This window comes from Solanum dulcamara, chromosome 10 (genome assembly GCF_947179165.1).
Source record: "Solanum dulcamara chromosome 10, daSolDulc1.2, whole genome shotgun sequence".
NCBI lineage: Eukaryota > Viridiplantae > Streptophyta > Magnoliopsida > Solanales > Solanaceae > Solanum > Solanum dulcamara.
Window position 1 is genome coordinate 65061419 of NC_077246.1, and position 23333 is coordinate 65084751.

Genomic DNA, 23333 nt, shown 5'->3' on the forward strand with positions numbered 1-23333 from the left:
TACATAATTAGTTTGAGAAAGGAAAAAAAATAAGAGAACAGCGAGAAAGCGAACACAGAAGCCACAAAAAAAATACAAAGGAAGAAAGAAAAGAAAGGGGAAAAGAAAAATAAAGGAGAAGAGAAAAATAGGGATTTTCATTCCAAAGCGTCAAGGTAATTATTCTCATCCTTTCCATTAATTTTTTATGTGATTATGAACATATTTTTAGGGTATATTGGTGGAGAAATAACGCTGAAATAAGAAAATATGACCCTAGGGTTCTTCACATAAAATCTTGATTTGGAAGTCGAATAACGATCCGTTTTAGCTGAAATTTAACATGTGAGTTTATTTTATCATTAGTGAACATAATCGAAAAGAAAATTTTAGATTTGACTTCAATGACTCGGGATGACTTTTTGACTCAATTTTTAATTCAAAAAAAAATATAGCAATATGGGTGTCATTTGATTTGTATTCTTATGAAGATTATGTATTTAAACAGATTTTGATCGTTCAGAAGCGTTACGAAAGGCTCAAATTTTAAAGTGATTATTCAATTTAATTGAGGCACGTGAATTTCTAAACATCAGTTTAAGCTTGTAGATGCTTGTATTTCCATGTTATATGTACTGGGAGTAATGAGAATTGGACTGGGTTATTGACTGTATGATTGCCTTAAAAATGGAGATGAGGGTATAAAATGGTGATCTAATGACATGTATTGGTGGAATTGATATGTTGTGATTATGAATTTATTTTGGACATGTGAAATGACTATGTTGATGTGAGATAGGAAAAATTATTGTTGTTGTCATGTTATTATCGTGAATCATATGAACATGAATTGATTGCATTGGTTCTGACATACTGTGGTAAGACTGAAAATGATATGAACCAAAAGGGTCGGGCCACACGCTCCGTGACAGGTATTATGAAACAAAGGGGTCGGGCCACACGCTCCGTGGCAAGATATGTATATTGAGGGGATTGTCCACACGCTCCGTGGTAGGTAAGATGGACAGAAATATCCCACATGGGTTCCGGACTGTAATTCAGCGGATGTGTACCAACAGGACAAACATGCACCATCTCATTGCATTGCATCGCATTTTATTGATATTTGTGAATTCGTATTTATCACTTATTGCTCTGTATATGTTGAATTTGACTTAATATGATTCACTTGATAAGACTACCGATGAATATTTGTGGATTGCATTGTTATTATTGTGTAGAGTTTAGAGTTAGGCTGGTTTTATGCAGGTGGTAGTTGAGGAGGTTCGGTTGGAATGACAGGAGTACTTGTATCTATCGAGCTTTGCTTAGTTTTAGTTATCCACTTGCTGAGTACCGTGTTGTTTGGTACTCACCCCTTGCTTCTACACCTATGTAGGTTGTGAGCTCGGACCTGCTTGATCTCTTAGTGTTCTCTACCATGCCTGAGGCTATCACCTCGAGTGTTGAGGTAGATGTTACATCCATTTAGCGGACACCTCTTACTCTTTAATATGTTTTAGTCCTATTCTAGAGACAAAGACATTGTGACTGTATTTTCTTTCGTACTTTGGTAATGTATTAGTGGCTTGTACACATGACAACCAATCTTGGGGGAATTTGAGTTCGTTTTATATGTTTTCGATTAAGTTAAATTTTAATTTATTTCTTTTTCTTCCGCATCTACTTTTCTTTGGGTATTAGGCTGACTTGTCTCGGTGGATATATTTGAACTGATAATATAACACTAAGGGTAACCATATAATCGATAGCAAGAGTCAATACTTTCACAAGAATGTATTGTTCACCCGGGAGGAGCATCAAACTTATTATACATTTTTTATCAAATTTTGAAAAATTGTCTTTCAACAAACCTCAAGTTCCAAAAACTTGTCCAAATCAATTTTTATTTCAAATTGATATACAATACTAAGTTTATAATTATATATATATAAATATATAATATTTGAGCAAAAATTATTAAGGTTCACGTGAACCATAATACATGATAATTGGTAAGTCCGCCCAACCTTTTAGACAATAATGTAGGACCAAGAGACCAGAAAACCAGGGATAAATTATATGGCAAAAGAATACGTGAAGCATGTGTTGTGACTTATGTGATGGTACAAGTATGTATCGATTACATATGAGTTATGCCCCATTTTAATTTTATTTTAAGAGTCAGATTTACAATATTTGCATGAGTTTAAAATAAGAAACTAAAACAATAAGGAATCAACTGCAAGGAGTCAGCACTTAGCAACAAGGCAATAAATACATGACTTGGAAAATTAATTATCCACATCTAACTCACCTAATTGCTTCCAATCTCAACTAATTTACAAAAGCTTCCTACAATTTTAAGCATAATATGACCAAAATTGACTGTCAATCAAGATAACAGGATGAGACAAGGACAGGAAAAAATTACTATATTAACAGCAGCGTGAGTACAAACAACAACATACCAAATGTAAAAAGGTCATGTATATAGCCTTATCACTATCTTTGTGAAGGTAAAAAAGTTGTTTTCGATAAATTATTGGTTCAAGTAAAGTTTATAAAACAAATGCAAAGCAAATGCAATAACGAATTTAGCATGCTAGAAAATAATGACGAGGAGAACAATAACAACGCCAAAAAATACAATAACAAAAGCGAAATGAAATAAGAAGTAATGCTACAAATAAGATAGTAGGAGAGTAATAATATAACAATACTAAAAATGGAACTAGACAACGCTCGACCTACTAATCTTCTACCCTACACCTCGACCTCCATATCTTCTTGTTTAAAGGCATGTCCTCGATAAGCTGCAAGTGTGTCATGTCCTGTCTAATCACTTTTCCCCACTTCTTCAGTCTACATATACTTCTCCTTACATCCACTATAACCAACCTCTTTTTCCTCCTTATTGGGGCATCTGTGCGTCTTCTCTTCACATGTCTAAACTATCTCAATTTCGTCCTCCTCATTTTGTCAACCACGAAAGTCACTCCCACACTATCTCTGATAGCTTTGTTTCTAATAATTTCGCTCCTAGTATACCTCACATCCATCAAAACATCTTGATTTCCGCTACTCTCATCTTTTAGACATGCAAAAGTTCTTAACCAACAAACACTCCGCTCCATACAATATAGCACACTCCACCCCATACAACATAGCAGGTCTGACCACCACTTTATAAACTTACTTTTAAAGACTTGGTGGCACATACTTATCGCACAAGACACTGGATGTGAGCTTCCATTTCAACCACCCCACTCCAATACATGTAATATCATCGTCAATCTCCCCATTTTCTTAAATTGGGGTAGTGACCCCAAATACTTGAAACTTCCTTTCTTTGGGATAACTCGTGTTTCAATACTCCCTTTCATATTCACCATGTGAGTAACTCACATTACTGAACTTGCACTCAAAATATTTTGTCTTATTTCTGCTCAACTTGAACCCTTTAGACTACGGAGTCTGTCTCCAAACCTCCAATGATCAAATATTTTATTTTCCATTTAGAGCAGATCAATCGGTCACACAAATGAGAATCTAACAAGTAATCAATAAACTTTACTGGAAATGCAATAACAATGTGATACTAGCAATTAGAAAAGGCTAAAGGAACACAAGAAATACAGCCAAATTGTGGTTAAATAAACATATGCATGACCCACTAAATATTGCCAAAAAGCCATACACAGACCTAACAGCCAATCAGATGAATCCTAGGATGTGTGACTTCAACGTTAATACTCAAACCTTGGACAACAAAGTTTTTGGCTTTTCTCTCTTGAAGAATTGACAATCAAAAACGGGTTTTTGTGTTCTCTCAAGAAAAGACAAACTTCAACAAAAGCTGCACAAGACCTGATAGAGCTATTCAAGATATTCTTCTTTGTAGCTTTGTTGTAGTGTTGAGTCTTATGTGTAACATTGTAAAATCAATTCCTGTTGTATAAAGGAATCTTGATTATTTTCAATTGTATTGTTTTATTGTAACTTCATTGCTAGAATTAATTTTGGAGTGTGTTGAAAAGTCTACATCACTGAGAAGCAGTTGTGTAGTGAGAAATATGGATATTGCTTATAATCAAGTCTTGTAATAGAGGTATTGCAAGCCGAGGGATGAAGAGGGTTAGTAACTAGGTACAATAGGTTGTAATAGTTTACATTGCTCTTGCACCTTAGTAAAGATTGACAGCTAAATCCTGAGGGTCAGGTCGTGGTTTTTCCTTCCTTGAGCAAGGAGGTTTTCCACATAAAATAGTGTGCAATACTTTTACCTTCTAGTTTGTCTTACTGTTTATAATTCTGTCAAAGGACCTGGTCCTTTGACACAATGGTGGACTCGTGCAAAACTATCAATTGGTATCAGAGCAAGTGTTCTCTATACGGTTAACACAGAGAGAAGATCCTTTGAACAGAAGGATGACTGCTCCACCTAATCTCGAAGAGGGACAATCTGCTACTAGGCCACCTAGATTTAATGGTCAGTTTTATGGGTGATTGGAAGACTCGCATGCACGACTTTCTCATGGCAGAGGATAGTGAACTATGAAATGTTGTTCTAGATGGACCCTACGTTCCTGTAAGAGAGAGGTCAAAGAAGGAGAAGTTACTCGAGTTATACCCAAAACTCGAAAGGAAAATGATGAAGCTGATAGAAAGAAGATAGAAAAGAACTACAAAGCAAAAAAGTTGCTGGCTTATGGAATAAGACCTGATGAATACAATCGGATTTCTGCATGTGAATCTACCAAGCAAATATGGGATTGCCTATGGACTACTCACGAAGGAACTACTCAAGTGAAGGAGTCAAAAGTTGACATGTTAACTACTCAATATGAGAACTTTACGATAAAGGAAGGGGAGACTATTCAGGAAATGCATATCAGGTTCACCTCTATAACCAATGAACTTCGGTGTTTAGGTGAACCCATCCATCCCAGCAAACAGGTCAGGAAAATTCTTAGGATTCTTCCTAAGTCCTGGGAAAGCAAAGTAGATGTCATCACTGAAGCAAAGGATTTGATAATTCTTACTATGGACGAGTTAATCGGAAATCTTCAGACCCATGAGTTAAATAAGTAGCAAGACTACTCTAGGAAAGACACGAAGAAGGACAAATCCTTAGCTCTTAATGTAACTCAGGATGAGGATTATGAAGAAGATCAGAATATGGCATACTTAACCAAAAGATTTCACAAAATTATGAGGAAGCGTGGAGGGTTCATGAAAAAGGGTAACACAAGCAGAGCTGCAAATGGCACTGACATGTGTCATGGATGTGGAAAATCAGGACATTTCATCAGAGATTGTCCCATGCAGAAAGGAGAATACAAAAATATGGTAAGACTGGAGGCGACAGAGACAAATGAAGGAACCAGGTTCTTGACAAATTAAAAATGAGAGTTGTAGCTGACTATGTAGTGAAGAGGGCTTTTGCTGCATGGAAAAACTCTTCAAGAGACTCAGAGAAATCTGATAATCCAGAAGATGCCTCTATGCTGGCGGTGAAGGATGATAATGATATGCTCAACTCCATGTTTGTCTGTATGGCAAAGTCTAATGACAAAGCAGACGAAGAGGTAACCTTGCTTGACCTTAAGAAAATATCAATGCCTATTCCTTTAGGAAATTCAAAAAATTGGCGTATGTCTTGATTGATTCATATGTGAATTAACTTCTGAAAAGGATTTCCTAAATAATAGCATTGATATTTTTCAAGATGAAAAAATTGTCTTGGTCATCCAAATGTCTGAATTAGAAGAAAAAATTGTGTTATTGGAAGCTAAGAACAGTAGTGTCAAGGAAATGCTAGAATGTAGTCTTGAAATAGATGTCAAGTTGAAGGGTACGGCTAATAGAGTTGAGCTGGAACTTGAAGAAAGTCTTAAAAACTCTGAATTAAAATTAGTCATGGCCCTAGAAAGAAATCTCCAACTAGAGAAGGACCTGGTCCGGGTCAAGAAAGAGTTAAGTAAATCTCTCAAGTGGACTACATCCTTCAAAATGCTAGAAAATCTGACAAATCAAGGGTACAATGGTGGAAAGGGTCTAGGTTGCAAAATGATAAAGCCTCCTTTCAATCCACATAGCAAGTATGTGTCTGTATCTGATAACTTGATGTGCATTTATTGTGATAGAAATGGTCATCAAAAAGGGGACTGTGATACTTGGAAAAGATCTGAGAAAAATTTATCAAATTATTTCCTGCATAAAGATAGTCAGAAGAAGGCACCTGGTCCAAACAAAACGATGAGAAAGATGATGTAGCCTTACTGGATTAGAAAAGCTTTGATAACACCACTTTCTGCATATTGGGAGCTCAAACTTAGATGGGCTCCCAAACTTAATCCATAACTTTTGTGCAGGAAAGGTCCGGAGGAAGCAGTCAGTGCTGATTTATGGATAATGGTTGCTTGAAGCACATGACTGGAGCGGCTAAAAAAATTTCCTCTCTCAAGGGTATTCAAGGTGGAAGTGTCTCATTTGGAAATGGAAAAAATGGTTATATTCTTGGCATTGAAAGAATTTGGAAGTCACTAGAGCATTCAATTGAAGATGTGTACTACGTAAATGGGTTGAAGTACAGCTTACTCAGCGTCAAATTTGTGATAAAGGAAATGAAGTCAGATTCTTATCTGAGAAATGCATTGTCACAAATTTGTCATCGCAAGAAGTAATCTTGACTGCAAAATGATGTAAGAACATGTATGTGCTGATTTGAACTCTGCTCAAGGAGACAATTTAACATGTCTCAGAGTTCAAGATGAAAGTGCAGAATTGTGATATAAGAGGCTGGGGCATGTTAGTTCATCCTTGCTGAACAAACTTGTAACCAGGGACTTGGTTCGAGGACTTCTAAAGGTAAACTTTACTAATAACGGAGTTTGTGATGCGTGTGTCAAAGGGAAGCAAACCAGAACTTCTTTCAAAATAAAGAAAGAGGTAAGCACCACTAGACCTCTTGAACTCATTCACATGGATTTATGTGGACCGGTCAAGATACAAAGTCGAGGAAGGAAGAAGTACATTTTTGTCAATGTTCTTAAAAATCAAGAATGAGACGGTTGATATGTGGATAACTTTTGCAAAAATGATCCAAACCAAGCTGAACTACAGGATAGCAGGGATCAGGACAGATCATGGAACAGAGTTTGAAAATGCTAGGGTTGAAAGCTTTTGTGCAGAATAGGGAATACATCATAATTTCTCAACTCCTAGAAATTCACAACAAAATAGGGTCGTTGAAAAGAACAACAGAACCCTGGTAGACATTGCAAGAACTATGCTCATAGAATCCAAATTGCCAAAGAATTTCTGTGCTGAGGTAGTGAACACGGCTTGCTATGTAATTAATCGATGCATGATCAGGTCGATACTCAACAAAACTCCATATGAATTGCTGAACAACTAAAGGCCTAAGCTGAGTTATCTTAGAGCCTTTGGGTGCAAGTGTTTTGTGCTGAATAATGGGAAGGATGATCTAGGTAAATTTGATCCCAAGAGCGATGAAGGGATATTTGTTGGCTACTCATTCCCAGCAAAGCCTACAGAGCGTACAATAAGAGGACACTGTGCATTGAACAAAGCATCCATGTTATTTTTGAAAAATCTGGCAAAATAGACAATCTCAAGGATAAAGATGATTCTGAGAAGTCAAGTTGCAGACTAGCCAACTGTAAGGCTGTCATCCTCTGTTGTGGTTGGTAGAACCAGCAGAGGCAGCAGACCTAACAGCCAATCAGATGAATCCTAGGATGTGTGTCTAAAGTTAATACTAAAACCTTGGACAACAAAGTTTTTGGCTTTTCTCTCTCGAAGAATTGACAATCAAGAACGGGTTTTTGTGTTCTCTCAAGAAAAGACAAACTTCAACAAAAGTTGCACGGAACCTGATAAAACTGTTCAAGATATTCTTCTTTGTAGAATTGTTGTAGTGTTGAGTCTTATGTGTGACATTGTAAAATCAGTTCCTGTTGTATAAAGAAATCTTGATTATTTCCAGTTGTATTGCTTTATTATAACTTCATTGCTAGAGTTAGTTTTGGAGTGTGTTGAAAAGTCTACATCACTGAAAAGCAGTTATGTAGTGGGCAATAGGAATATTGCTTAGGATCAAGTCTTGTAATAGAGGTATTGCAAGCTGAGGGATGAAGAGGGTTAGTAACTAGGTACAATAGGTTGTAATAGTTTACATTGCTCTTGCACCTTAGTGAAGATTGGTAACTAAATCCTGAGGGTCAGTTTTTCCTCCCTTGAAACAAGGAAGTTTTCCACGTAAAATAGTGTGCAATACTTTTACTTTCCAGTTTGTCTTACTGTTTATAATTCTGTCAAAGGACCAGGTCCTTTTACATAGTGGTGGACTCGTGCAAAGCCATCACTCATGAATTTTTGAATGAAGGTTTTGATTAAAATGCAGTCACTGTAACTGCAGTTTCACAGAAGCTCCTCCCTTACATGGTGTGTCTACATTTCATTTATACCTTAATTGGCCCCAAAACAGAAGCTATATTTTGTCTTTGATCAATTTCTGTTCCAACCGAAGTAAAATAGTACTAGGTGTTACAGTCAATGAGACACAAGTTTCTGGGAGTAAAACAGCTGAAGCATCACAAACTTCATAACAAAGCATCTTATAGTTCTTCATTGTCTTAATATAAACGTTGATTAGAGTTGCGGAATAAAGCAAATACTTGTAACACAAATTAGGCCAACAAGTTAACATGGTGCCAAATAAAGCAAGTGTAAAGCATATCATCACTTCTGCCAACCAAAGTTGAGAAAAATAAGCTGCAAGTTAGATATGGAAAGATTGGTTCTTACAAACTGCCAACCGAAGTAAAGAAAAATAAGCTTATATGAAGATGCCAACTATTAACGAGGAATATTGTGTGGACCACCAGCAAGGATTCTGTTAACATATATGCAGAAAGAGAGGAAGGAACGGAGAGAGAGACACACTAGATGCAACAAACACCAGAAAATGCGCAACATTCATGAACTAAATCTTTATAAATCATAGCTGATAAAAACTCAGTAATAGAACATGAGAGGGCATTTAGTACTACCACTTTACGATGATCCTTATCATGGTTTACAAACTCAACATGAATGATAATTTTACCAGCTAAACTGTTGCTAAACAGATTATTAGTAGGCATAGTTTATAGTTCTTTAATTTAAGAATGATTTTACAAAATTCTTTTCAATTAATAAGGACTACAGTTGTACTTATAGAACTATGTCAGGAATTGGCTCCAGGAATGATTGATGTTTACACCAATGAAGTTTGGAAAGACATGCTACACAGGGTTCTTTTTTTGAATCAAGGAGACATGCTACACTGGTTCTCTCTTTTTTAAATCAAAGGAGACGAGCTAAACTGGCAAAGGACCATACTGATGTAGAAACAGGAATGCCACTGGATCCAACAAACTTGCAGATCAAGAACACCAAGATAGGTCTTGCTCAAGGCAAGATTTGCGGCTGTGGTACATGGATTATGTGTGGGGAGGGGGGGAGGGGGGGGGATGAAGAGCATAAGTAAGGAAGCATTGCCACATGATTTGAAGACAACCTTGTGTATACGAGTTGGGAGAAATGTGAAGTAACACTCATATTACGACCTTCAAGCTTAGTTTGTATTGATAGTGCAGTTGGTGTGTAGGATTTTTGGCTACTGTTAGATGAGCAATCAGACTTGATTGGCTTTGGCCAGGGGCGGAGCCACCTATTGCTCGGTGGCGGAAAATTATACTATTTATACATGGTAAAAACAATTTTTTTTATGTATATATAGTAGATGTCGAACCTCCTTCGGCAAATTCATGTGTCTACTTCTTCAAATTTTGAATCTCCTAAATTAAAATTCTGGCTCCGCCACTGGCTCTGGCTATGTAATTTTTCATAATGGTGATTAACAAAATTGTCTGCTATCCCCTCATTCCTTAAAAAAAATAATTAAGAGTTATACCCTAATCCCTAATAAATGAAAAATAGAGTTATCGCCTCATATATGACTTTCTCCAGCTGTATTTTAAAGGATCGGTGAAATTGCTAGTTAGAGACGCAAAAAATTAAAAAATGTCCCAGAAATAACTGTAAAATTAGGAATGAAGCTCTTTCTGGATCTAAGAAGCAAGCAACGGGATTTAACCAAACAGTTATCCCCCATATATGACTGCCTCTAGCTTCGATTTAAATGTCCCAGAAATAACCGTAAAATTAGAAATGAAGTTTTTCTGGATCTAAGTAGCAGCATGATTTAACCAAAATATATCAAGTAACACACAAATTTTGGTCTGATTCATACAATATTCTGAATTTAAAACTATCCTAGCATTAAAAGGCATGGTGCTCAATTCAACAAGACAAAGATCGCATATGCTTGTTGCCATGTATGTTCTCGACTAATATGTCATGGTGGTACAGATACATTGCCACAAAGCTCAATAAAACCACAAATGAGGGGGGAAACTTAAGTATAAGCCTCAATCACTATATTACATTTATTCCGTAATTCATATATAAAACAGGGAACATATCATATGAGTTTGAGCGTTTTACAGTATGATCCAGACCGCTATCAATTTATGGATTGCACAAGAAAAGAAAATAACACCCAATTGTCTTATACCTATAACAAATACATTTGACAAACCAATAATAATGAGAATTCAAGCATTTATAACAGAAAACTTTAAACATAAACCAAACCCATGTCCACAAAAATTTTTCTTCGTGTGCAACTCACCTTTCATGGCTGGTGAAGTTCTAATTTGTTGGTTGATTTTTTTCTGTCGGAAGCTGAGAAGAAGTATTATGTAAACCAACAGCCGGGGATGATGTCATGGTTTGGTATTGAGTAGTGAACTGGGGAGCATGAGCCTGAGAATAGTATATTTGTGCATGTGCGGGATCCGAAAATTCATATGCATAATTGGGAGTAGCAGCTGATGTAGGAGCAATTGGCTGAGAGGGATGGTGAATCTGAGAGTAGCCTACATATTGCTGCTGATGCTGTCCTGAAGTGATCTGAACCAATTGTGGAGCTCCCGCAGCCGCAGCTGCTGTTCTATATGCACCAGCAGTCATTTCAGGTTTGGAGGCAGGAGGATTTCTAGCATGGTTGTAAGCTGCTGCAGGAGAGGTCATGCTAGGTGCAGGAGGTGTTTGGGGTTGGTTAGAAGGGACATTTGTTTGAGCAGACTCACTATAATTTGTTTGCTGGACCGGCAAATTGTAAGCTTGCGAAGGTGGTCTAGAATGAACGAAGTAAACTGGGTACTGGTGCTCAAGAGCAGGGTGCTGAGGATGACTTTGCTGCTGCGAAGGGTATATAGGATAATAAGATGTCATTGGCACAGGCCCGGAAGGTGTATGGTGGATATATTGACTAGCATGAACATATTGTTGGGGCTGATACATTTGTTGATGCTGATCATACTGGACTGGCATTGCATATCCAGCATCCTGAACTTGCTGTTGTTGTACCTGAGCCCGATTATTCGGATCACTGTGCTTCATATCAACTGAATTAGACGAAACCCTATTATTCCCCGACTGAAATTGACCCACTGGTTCTTGATAAAAGAAATGCCTTTGCCCAGACATCACACTGCTCTCACTACATCAAATAAAATGACCAATTTGAGCACTTAATAAAGAACCAATTTGTGTATATATTGAAGATTGAGAAAGCTAAAACTTTTTTAGCAATTTATTATTACCTTGAAACTGAATTGGGAGAAGGTAAATCAGAAGGAAGCACAGGCTTTGGCTGCAATTGTGGAGGTTGCTGTAGCTGTTGATGTTGCTGGGGCTGTGTTTGAGCAGGATTTCTGTAACCAACACCAACCCCTTGGTCCGATCTCTCATCATCTGAAAAAACTCGATTACCGTAATCCCCACCAACAACTACCGGCACACCGGAAAATGCAGTTCCGACCACCGGAGCAGATGGGGGAGGAGGTGAAGTCAAACCCATAAATCCTCCTTCCTCCTGCTTCTGCTCCACTTTGCCACCAACCCCTAACTGTGAAAACTGTTCCTCAATCCCAAGCCTTTGATTCTCCTCCACGTGAACCTTAATCGGTGGTAAATTCGTCATCGACGGTGTGGAAGAAGTCGACCCAAAAGACGACGTCGTTTCTACCATCGGAGAATCCGGCACCGACTGAACATCTTGAGCACTAATTTTCACATTCTTCGCACAAAATGATCCGTCCAATTGTCCATCTACACTCTTTACGTTACAATTCCCAACATCATCATCAAGACCCAGAAGACAATTCACCGAAGAAGACTCAGAAAACACCTTCGTTGTAGAAGCAGAAGTTGCCCCATTCAAAGCATGTACAAACCAATCCTCTGATTTCGTTGAACTTTGTAGAAGTGACCCAATTGAAGAAACCGAATCAAATTCACTAGTGAATAGAAACACACGAATCCGTGAAGTTTTCGTAACACGATCGTATTCTTCGATCATGTTCTCAAGGTCTTCATCGGTTGTAACAGATATAAGAGAATCAAGGTCTTCGTTCGGAAGCTGATATTTCAACCAAAACGGCCGTCCAACCAGAAGCGTTTTCGAAAGCCGTGATGAGAGGTCAGATAGGGAAGTATGTCGGTCGGTAACGAAGATTCGGGTATCTCCGCCTATATAACAAAGGGATTTATCGTGAGGTCGAGGGATGATATGTCCTCCGTAGCTACACATAAGACGGATCTTTCCGTTACTTCCACCGCCTCCGCCTGCGTGTGGGGGTTGTTGCTGTTGGTCGTCCCAGGAATTGGTGTTGCGTGACTTTGGGGAGGAATCTACTGAGTTGGCGTAGTTGATATGTGACGACGTCGGTGGTGGTGGTTGTGGCATAACTCCGGCCACCGACGCCACCGTGGTGACGGTGGTGGAAATGGGTGGGCATGGTAGAAGTGGGGGTTCCATGTGAATCTGGAAAGTGAAGAAAGGAGGAGGAGAGAGAAACTGAAAAGAAGATGCTTTGGCGGAGAAGAATGTCTTATAGTTTTCCAGCTGTTTTTTTTTTCTTGAATTATTATATTATTATTATTATTTAAAAAAATGTACAGTCAAGTCTATTTTGCACTACACTATTCTTGACGCATTGTTTATTTTTTAAGAGCCCGTTTGGATTGACTTTAAGTTGGTCAAAACTAACTTAAAGCCCCTTTTTAGCTTTTGGACGTGTTTGTCTAATGCTGACTTTAAACCATAAAATTCTTAAAGTCAGTCAAAAATGAAAAGTTAGGATTCCTAACGTTTTTTTTCAAAGTGCTTAAAGTCATTTTCTTTGACCATGGAAATTACTTTTATATCCCTTATATTTTAACTAAATTCTCAAACTACCTTTTTTTATTCTTTTAACCCTAAAATTCACATCATAAGCACTTTTATCTAAACACTCAACTGCTTATTTATAAAAATAATTTTCAGCACTTCAAAATTCTAAAAGCACTTCATACATAAAAGCTACTTTTTTTAAGCCCATCCAAACGGGCTCTAAGTTTATTACTTCCTGCGTTTTTTAAATTTATTTATTTTAATCTGTTTAAAAAAATAATTTTTTTGATTATTTTTTAAATTAAATATGACAATAAATTAAAAAATAGAGGGATTAATAAAACTTTAGCAAATAAAAGTCCTCGTGAAATAAATTACTTATTATCCCTCCTTTTTCTCCATCTTCTTCTTATTGCTTATAAGCTATTATTATGATTATGCGGATAATGCTTTATTAAGTTTCTATGGTATTTTTTTAATGATTTGTTCGAATTTTTGAATTTGAAAAAAAAAGGAATTGCTTAAGAAGATAAATGGGTCTAACTAGCAAAAGCAGTGGCGGAGTCAAGATTTTTATGAAGGGGATTCGAAATAAAAAGAAGTAAACATGTAAAAATTACATGACGAAAAAAAAAGAGCGAAATGGGAGGAAAAAATTAATTTTACCCCGCTAAATTTAACTTGTTTTATCAAGTCACATTTAGATTCTTCCTTCTTTTACCTTCTCCATCGAGCTTTCAAAATTTCTAGTGCTTTTTTTTCTTTTATTTTGCAGTATTCTACTTTTTTTTTAACTTTTAAAAAAAAAATTAGTAGTGCTTATTCAATCATATGTAATTTTAAAAACCACCAAAATTCTTTAAAAAGGTGTAAAACAAAGTTACTAATGTTATACTCCATATTCAAAAGATAAATAAATGACATCTCGATTTTTTAGTTTGTTTAATTGAATGTACTAGGTTAATCAGTTATAAAAAAAATCAAATAAGTTTAGTTTAAGTTTTCATCTCTTTAGAATATGAATAGAAAAAAATAAGAAAGAGATACTATGAAATTAAGAAAAAAAATTAAATAGATTTTGTTAAAAAGATATATTCATGACTTTTTTTAAAAAATTCATTCGATTAATTTTAATTTACTTTATTTTATATAATATTTTTTCTAACCCAATTTCAAATTTAATAATAATTTATCATTTTTCTAAGAGAGTTTCTTTCGAACATACATGGGAAGAGAGTTATGTACAAACAAAATGAGTATTATAAATAAGACCAACAAGGGTTATGGTGGAGCGATAAACACTCCTTCATCCTTAACCAAGAGGTCTAGGATTTGTTAGAAAATATTTTACCCCCTAATATGAGACTTTCCGATACGAATCTGAATTTAATCGGGCTTCAACTAGGTGGAAAATAAAAAAAAGTAATATAAATAAGAAGAATGAAGACAGAAATATGAAAAATGTGACTTATAAATTTAAGCAAAGACAAATTGAGAAAAAACATAAAAAGAAATATAATGAAAAACAAAAACAATAAAGGCTTACATTCAATCCAAAAACAATGAGGCCTTTCATTGGATACTCTAAGTCCAAAACTTGAGCCTATCTCAACCTTTTTAAAGCTAAAAATAAGTGGGAAAATGTTGCACAAAGTAGAAATCGAACTCAAACCATTTCAGTCAACAATGAATTCCTTAACCAGTGAATTGTGCTTCTATTTAATGTTAAGGGAATTCATTTTAATATATATCATAATAAAATTACAGGTTGACCTTATATATACAGTGTAATTTTTTTATGAAAACAATTCAGATGAACTTATGAACTCTATGTAGCTACGACCTTGAGCAAAAAGAGGTGATCAACTCAACTGAAAAAACGGGTGCAAAAGAATCTTTGATCTTGCATGTTGCACTGTATGATAACAAATTTCATTGATAAAAGATTGTCAACTCTTCCTACGCTCTCCAAGGCCGATTTAACTCATCAACTCACAGGATCCCCAATACTGAGACCACCAGATCCACCAGAATCACCGGACAACTCTAGCCTAATAATAGAGGAGACCCAGAATCCACACTCCTTCAAAGAAATCCTACTCGACAAGATGAGTAATTTAAACCAAACCTATGAATGTCCCCTAGAATACTCACACCAACCTATGAAACTTCTCACACAGCAGAATGTCATCACCCTTACTGATGAAGATAATCAAAGACTATACCAATCATGGTCCTTATCGGTTATCCTGAAGGTGTTTGGGAAAAAGCTACCATACGCCTACTTTAAAAACAAACTAATAGACGTTTGGAAACCAAGCGAGCCCCCAATCTTGATAGATCTGGAGTGTGACTATCATGTTGCAAAATTCAATTTGGTAGCAAACTACAATAAAGCAATACAAGAAGGACCATGTTTGTAGCAGGCAACTTTGTTTCCATCAAATAGCGGGAACCAAATTTTGTCCCACAAAATTCAATACTCACACACAGAGCAACCTGGGTCAGGCTACCTAATCTCAACAGAATTCTATGACAGACATATTCTAGAATAAGTTGGGCAAAAACTCAGGAGATTACTAAAAATTGATGCTTGCACCTCAGCTACCCTAAGGGGGTGCTATGCTCGCATCTGCATCCAAGTATCCTTAGAAGTGCCGGTTGAAACTGAAATCAAAATTGGATCGCATACACAAAAAGTTGTCTACGAAGGAGAGGAAATTTTGTGTGTTGTTTATGGGAGAATTGGCCACATAGCAAAAAATTGCTCTACAATAAAGACAATAAGGATAGATGAACATACTCCCACAAATATCAAAGAAGAGCCACCAACAGATACTTGGCAAGTGGTAAACTTCACAAGACACAAAAAGAAAACACAAAGCCCTCTGGGCTCAGACAGAGAACAAAGGAACACCAATCGAAGCCAGCCACCACAGGTAAAAGGATATGGCCCAGACCAGGTAAGTCCACTGACACCCATACCCCAACCCAACCACTTGGGGGTGGAGATTATTATGGAAAAAAGAAAAAAAATAATAATTCTAATAATAATATTTTTAATTACTTAGTCCAAAATAACTTTTAAAATGACAAAAATACCAATAAACAAAAAAAACGGAAATAGGCCAGCCACTCCATTTACTCTTGCCCAACTCCCAACATCTGAAGCTATAAATGCTTCACTACCCACCGTCATTTCCAATACCACAAAATTTAATGTAGAGAACAAACAAATCCATAAGGAATTTGGAATAGCTAATACCGTGTCAAATCCTCATTCTAGTGTTTATGATGGCCCCCAACTCCTATCAAAGGAAAACCTCTCCCAAACCTCTGCTATGGAGGCTACTCCTTCGATCTCACTTCCACAGAGTATCTCCCACTCTGTTGAGAGTAATCATCACAATACACCAGTTAGCACCAATGCACAAGGACAAGGAAACACTTTAATAGAAAAAGACAGTAGCAACTCGGAAAGTCCAAGAAACAACAATGGCGTCAAACCTATCGTCCTTCAGTGCCCAACAACCCAACTCCCTTCTCTTCATAACCCCATCTCTTCCACCACACCATTTCCCCACATCTTAGCTGGAGCTGGCACTGCAAGGCAAGCAACTTACCTTCAAAGTGGAGGTCGGAGGGAAACCAGCAATGCTGGTTGTCCAAGATCCAGCGCACCTAGCCCAGATAATCAAAGAAGGGATAGACCATGCAGTATAAGGCCTGGGCATATTGATTTGGATGGAAACCTAAAGCAGGCACAACAAATGGGCAACATCAACATGATATCGATGCAAGAACTAAATTTCCTGATGGGCTAGACTTTTCAGATTCTGCCTTTCTTCCCAACCTTCTCATACCTTACTAGCTCCTAAAGTCCAGCCTTTTTCCAGTGACTAATCTAGAACCCCAAAACCAAAGAGCCACATCAATGCCGAGGAACCAAGAAAGGATCATTCAGGAAATGACCCCTCACTGCTAAAGGTGCTAAAACAAAGCAACCAGGAAATGGAGGAACTCTTAGCAAACTTAGGAGAACAATGCCTAGAGGTTTTTGTGCTGGAGAAACTACTCCTAAAGGAATTCACCGAATCAATGGGGACGGCAATGGAGTCCCACAACAACTGATTGCCTGCACTCTGAATCTGAGAAATACGATGGACTCAGTCCCAGCGGCTGTGGCCCTGAACCCAGTAAATATTTATAAAAAGATCTCCCCACTGGAGAAGGGGAAGGAAGTTCAAGACTCCACACCTCATAAGCCAATCATAATGAACTTCATCATTTGGAATGCCAGAGGAGCTAACAATGCCAGCTTCAGGAGATAATGTAAGTCGATGGTAAGGATTCACAAACCAGCCCTTCTTATCCTCCTTAAAACTAAAATATCTGAGCACAAACACCTTACTGAAGCACTCAAGTTCACTCCCAAATCAAATCAGCAACAAATGGACTTTCTGGTGGAATAGTAATCATGTGGAAAGAAGACACCCTCAAGCTAAATAATGTGTCGATAACCCCTCAAGGAATACATGTCATGGTTAAGGTACTCCCTAACTCCAAAGTGTAGTTATTTTCTACTATATGCTAGCCTAGATTTTAATACTAGAAATCAACTTTGGAAGACCTCTGTAACCTATCTCAAACCCATAAAAAGGAATGGCTCATTAGGGGAGACTTCAATGAAGTCTTACATGCTAGAGAAAAGTTGGGGGGTAATTGCATTAGCAACTATAGGACAAGCCTCTTTTGGAGCTGCCTTAATAGCTGCAACATGATAAACCTAGGTTTTAAAGGTTGTAAATACACTTGGACCAATAAAAGGCATATAAATAGGAGAAGTCTTATCTTAGAAAGGCTAGATAAGTGTGTTGCTAATAACCCTTGGATAAAGCTCTTCCCCGATGCTCATGTCACCACCTCCCTAGGACCAAATCAGATCATTGTCCCCTTCTATGGAATCTAGGAAACAATAGAAACAGAGTCTCCAATAATCCCTTCAAAATGGAACCCATGTGGTATGGGCACTCATCCTTCCAGAACATTGTCAAACAAACTTGCAATAGCCAACCCACTCTCCAAAATGACATGTTTCAAAAAGAAGCACAAATCTGGAACAAAAACACATTTGGTAACATCTTCAACCAAATGAGAATAATCTTTGCTAGACTCAATGGTATTCAAAACTCCAACTTTACCATAGCCCTTTCCTCCAAAACCTTGAATCTGACCTCCTAGAAAGGTATGATAACTTGCTCAGAGCTGAAAAGGAATTCAGTCACACTAAATCCAAGATCAATTGGCTCAGTGAAGGAGATGCCAACACTAATTTTTTTCACACCTTCACAATCAATAGAAGAATAAGGAACAAAATCTCCTCCTTAAAAGATGAGGTGGGAAACCTGTTTGAGGACCAAAAGAACCCCTGTCAACCCTCATGACAGATACAACACCCTATATACTGAAAGTCATGCCACTCTAGACACCCTCTTGAGGGACATTGAAATTACAAAAGCCTTTCTCTCCTTTAAACCCCTCAAAGCCCCTGGCCCGGATGACTCCACCACATGTTCTACCAAAAGTATTGGCACATTGTTGGGGAAAAGACCATTAGCTTCTGTAAAGAGGTATTCCATAATGCAAGGATGCCTCTTGAGACAAATAAGACTCTTCTTTGCCTCGTCCCTAAGTGTTCCAACTCCCCCCCCCCCCCACTTAGAAGCTACAGATCCATTGGGCTTTGTAACACCATCTACAAACTACTGACAAAAATCACTGTCAATCGCATCAAGCCTATCCTCCCCACCATCATAGGTCATAGCCAGTCTAGTTTTCTCTCAAATAGAAGAGCTTCTGAAAGTGTTATCATTGTCCAAGAGTACATCTTCCACTTTAGAAAAATAAGAGGAAAGCAGTCTAACATGATTTTGAAAATAAACCTTGAAAAAGCTTTTGATAGATTAGAATGATCCTTCATAAGGGATACCCTAATTTTTTTCAAAATCCCCAAAAATCTCACCAATCTTATCATGTCTTGTGTTAGTACTACTTTCATTACCATCCTTGTCAATGGAGGAAAAATTGAATCCTTTTACCCCTCAAGAGGCATTAGACAGGGTGACTCTATGTCACTCTATCTCTTCATCATGTGTATGGAAAGGCTATCCAGAAACATTGATAAGGCTGTCCATCATAAGCTCTAATCTCCCACCAAAATCACCAACTGTGGCCCTAAGATTTCCCACCTATTTTTTGCTGATGACCTCACTTTATTTGCCAAAGCTAACTCTAATAACTACACTACCATCAACAACATCCTCCAAAGCTTCAACTCTCAGTCTGGCCAACAAAGTGATCTTCTCCAATAACTTCCTTCTTGAGACTAAAGTTATGTGCACAAATCTCCTCAGCATTAATACATGTAAAACTTTTGGGAAATACCTAGGCTTCCCCATTTTCCACAAAAAGCCTACCAATGGATATTTTCAATTTGTGATTGACAATATGAGAAAAAAGTTAGCAGGCTGAAAAACTAATGTGCTCAATATGGCTGTGGCCCTAAGATTTCCCACCTATTTTTTGCTGATGACCTCACTTTATTTATCAAAGCTAACTCTGATAACTACACTACCATCAACAACATCCTCCAAAGCTTCAACTCTCAGTCTGGCCAAAAAGTGAACCCCACCAAGTCCAAAGTGATCTTCTCCAATAACTTCCCTCTTGAGACTAAAGCTATGTGCACAAATCTCCTCAACATTAATACATGTAAAACTTTTGGGAAATACCTAGGCTTCCCCATTTTCCACAAAAAGCCTACCAATGGAGATTTTCAATTTGTGATTGACAATATGAGAAAAAAGTTAGCATGCTGAAAAACTAACGTGCTCAATATGGCTGGTAGAACCATCCTAGCCAAATCCTCCCTTGGTAGTATTCCATCCCATGTAATGCAATACATTAAGCTCCCTCCTAAAATTACTGATACTATCCATAAAATTCAAAGGGACTTCATTTGGGAAACCACTACTGAAAAAAGAAAACTTCACCTCATTAAGTGGGATACCATTGCTAGCCCTAGAGAAAATGGAGGCCTGGGTATCCAAAAGAGTGAAATCAGGAACAGAGCTACCCTTGCCAGCCTAGCATAGAGAGTTATCCAGAACCCGGATAATATATGGAGTAGGGTCCTTGTCAGAAAATACCATAAACCCACTAGAACCGATAACTCAAAGAGATTAGTGTCTAAAATTTGGAATAACATCAGAAAAAGGATGGAAGGACTGCACAAATGCTACCAGATAGGTTGTCAGGACTGGAAACAAAGTTAACTTCATCTATGACACCTGGATTCCTCACTGTGATTCCATTAGAAAAAATATCCAAGGCCCCCTCCGGAAAGAGGAACAACATCTGACAGTCAGGGATCAATACCAAAATGAGACTTGGGACTTTAGCAAGCTCTCATTCAGCCTCCCTGAAGACATCCAAAACATCATCAAAATCCATCACCCCAGCATTGGAGGTGCCCAGGAAGATAAACTCATCTGGGGCCTATCAAATGATGGACATTTCTCTATGGGTTCTGCCTACAAATATATCAATGGGGATACCCACAAAAACCTAAATTTGCCCCCAGAAAATAACTTCATAGAAATTTAGATTGCAAAAATCCCTAATAAAATAAAACTTTTCTCTGGCTCCTTTACCACTACAAACTTCCCACAAACCACAGCCTTCACAAAAAGGGTATGAATGTGAAGCCAAAATGCCCATTTTGTGATGCCCCCAAAGAAGACATTAACCACATTTTCTTTCAATGCAGTAATGCATCTCTCTTCTGGACCACCATCATGAGCAAAAGCACTGAGAATACCACCCTAGACACCAACTCCATGAACTCCAATAACTGGTTGAACACTTGGTTGATCACTAAGAGTAGAATGTTCAACAAATGGCTTAACTGGAATACTCTCTTCCCTTATTGCCTTTGGAATATTTGGCTCACTAGGAACAATAACAATTTTAACTGCAAAAAGGATGCCTTTAACACTGAACACACAATTGCACTTGCCACTGAATTCCACCTCTTAATCACAAAAACCACCAAAGGAACCATCCCCAAAATCACAATCCATGTTAAATGGAAAGCCCCCCAAATAGGGAACTTCATGCTTAACATCGACGGGGTTGTTCCCAAAAATTTGGGGACTGGGGGTTTGGAGGAGTTTTTAGGGACCACCAGGGACACGGGATCATGGGCTTCAATGAAGCCATCCCACGCACCGATCCTAAGGGTGCATAACTCAATGCACTGCGAAGGGGACTTCAACTTGCCATTGAACACAACCTCCAACCACTCGAAATATGCACTGACTCCACAAAAGTTATTAAAATGATCAAGGAAAATAATCTAATCCACATTAACATTCTTGATGAGTGCAGGTGCTTAATACAGGAGCTGGACGTAAGAGGACTATCTCATGTGTTTAGGAAACAAAACAGAGTAGCTGATGCCCTCGCCAAAGCAGGTCTGAAAAGGGTGGTTTTTGACGATCCAACCATTTTGCTAGTCCCTCTGGTGTATGCGCAACAAGAAGTAGAAGCAGACACTCTAGGAACTATCTTTATTAGAAAAACAAACTCTATTTCTACTATTTCTAGGGGGATGTGGCCCAACTAAACACTACTATGCAACCCACACAAGTGGGCGACCCTTTTGTTAATAACAACTAGTAATATATGCTAATCCCTTTTTGCACCAAAAAAAAAATTTGGATTTCGATCGCAAAGGAAGGAAAATTTCTTGTCCCACCTTGTCGTTAGAATAAAAGAAAATAATGAATTTTATTATATATTTTTAAAAAAGGAATTATTTTCATGCATGCCTTAGGGTCCACACTACACTTTCATCGCCCCACCTGAGGGCATCTACTCTCTCAAATGAATGATTTGTGCATTTTCTTTAATCCTTAAGTAGATCTGTGTATAATTAAATGATTTTTATGTTATAAAAAAAAAGAGGCCTAAAATATAATTAATTCTTTAAAATTTGTTACGATATTTCATTTACTCAACAAAATCATATTCGAATTAAACACTTTAATTCTTAATAAAGTAATCTATTTAGATATTTTCGATTCAAATTTTAGATTTTTTTGTATGTGTTCTCATTTGTCTATTAGGTAGTTATGTTAACCATATATAATATATCGTTTTTCTTGATCATACGCATGAGTTTCAATAAGTCGTATTTATTTGAGATCGATATGTATAATTAAATGCGATGACATATTTTATATAGTTAACTTAATTATGTGCAATTTTTTTAAAAAATGAATCAAAAATATCTAATTAAAACACTCTATTAGGATTTGAAGCGTTCAATTGAAACATGACTTAATTTGAAAGTCTAAATAAAATATTGTGATAAATTTAAAAAATTGACTATGTATTAATTTTTTTTAAAAAGATAACTTTCAAATTAATATAAATATAAAAGTAACTTCTACATAATAATTTTAAAAAATTATTACTATACTTAAGGTGTCCTTCCATGAAATTTACTCATACAATAATGTGCAAGTTTTTATATCATGACTATTTTAGATTATGCAGCAAACAAAAACCGTCGAAAGACAACATACGTTGCAACTCTAAAATGGAGTCGGTTTGAATTGTCTTATTTTAGATATTTATAAATTAAAATAATTTTTAAATAATTTTATAGTATTTAAAATATTTAATTTAAAATTAAAAATTAAAATTTTTAAAATTACAACTTGACTTTTGATTTTTAAATCATAACTTAAAAATCCACCTTTTTAGATTCTTAATAATCATAATTTATATTCCAAGGTCGTACTATCATGATTAGCTCAACTTATAAGACATGATTTGTCCTAAAAAAATATTTTAAGTGGAAAACCAAGTGCTGGTCCTCCTGTATTGAACAACCAATAAAAATGATAAAATTACCACAAAGATGCTGATAAGATGAAGATGATAAGTATTGTTTTATCTTTGACTAAAAAATATA

General features: G+C 36.9%; 1 protein-coding gene across 1 annotated transcript; it reads right to left on the reverse strand.

Moving 5' to 3' along the window:
- Positions 1–10468: 10468 nt before the first annotated feature.
- On the reverse strand, positions 10469–12978 carry LOC129870453 (uncharacterized). The gene is made up of 2 exons (XM_055945254.1): positions 11721–12978; positions 10469–11617 (listed from the first exon to the last, which is right to left on the reverse strand). The coding sequence occupies exons 1-2, from the start codon at positions 12935–12937 to the stop codon at positions 10765–10767; spliced, it is 2070 nt and encodes a 689-aa protein (XP_055801229.1). The 5' UTR covers positions 12938–12978; the 3' UTR covers positions 10469–10764.
- Between the last annotated feature and the right edge of the window lie 10355 nt (positions 12979–23333).

Bases quoted from the DNA above. Each gene is read 5' to 3' on its own strand.
- LOC129870453 (XM_055945254.1), bottom strand. From the start codon at position 12,937: ATGGAACCCCCACTTCTACCATGCCCACCCATTTCCACCACCGTCACC. The intron at 11,618-11,720 runs GTAATAATAAAT...TATTTGATGTAG, and splicing joins TCTCCCAATTCAGTTTCAAG to TGAGAGCAGTGTGATGTCTG.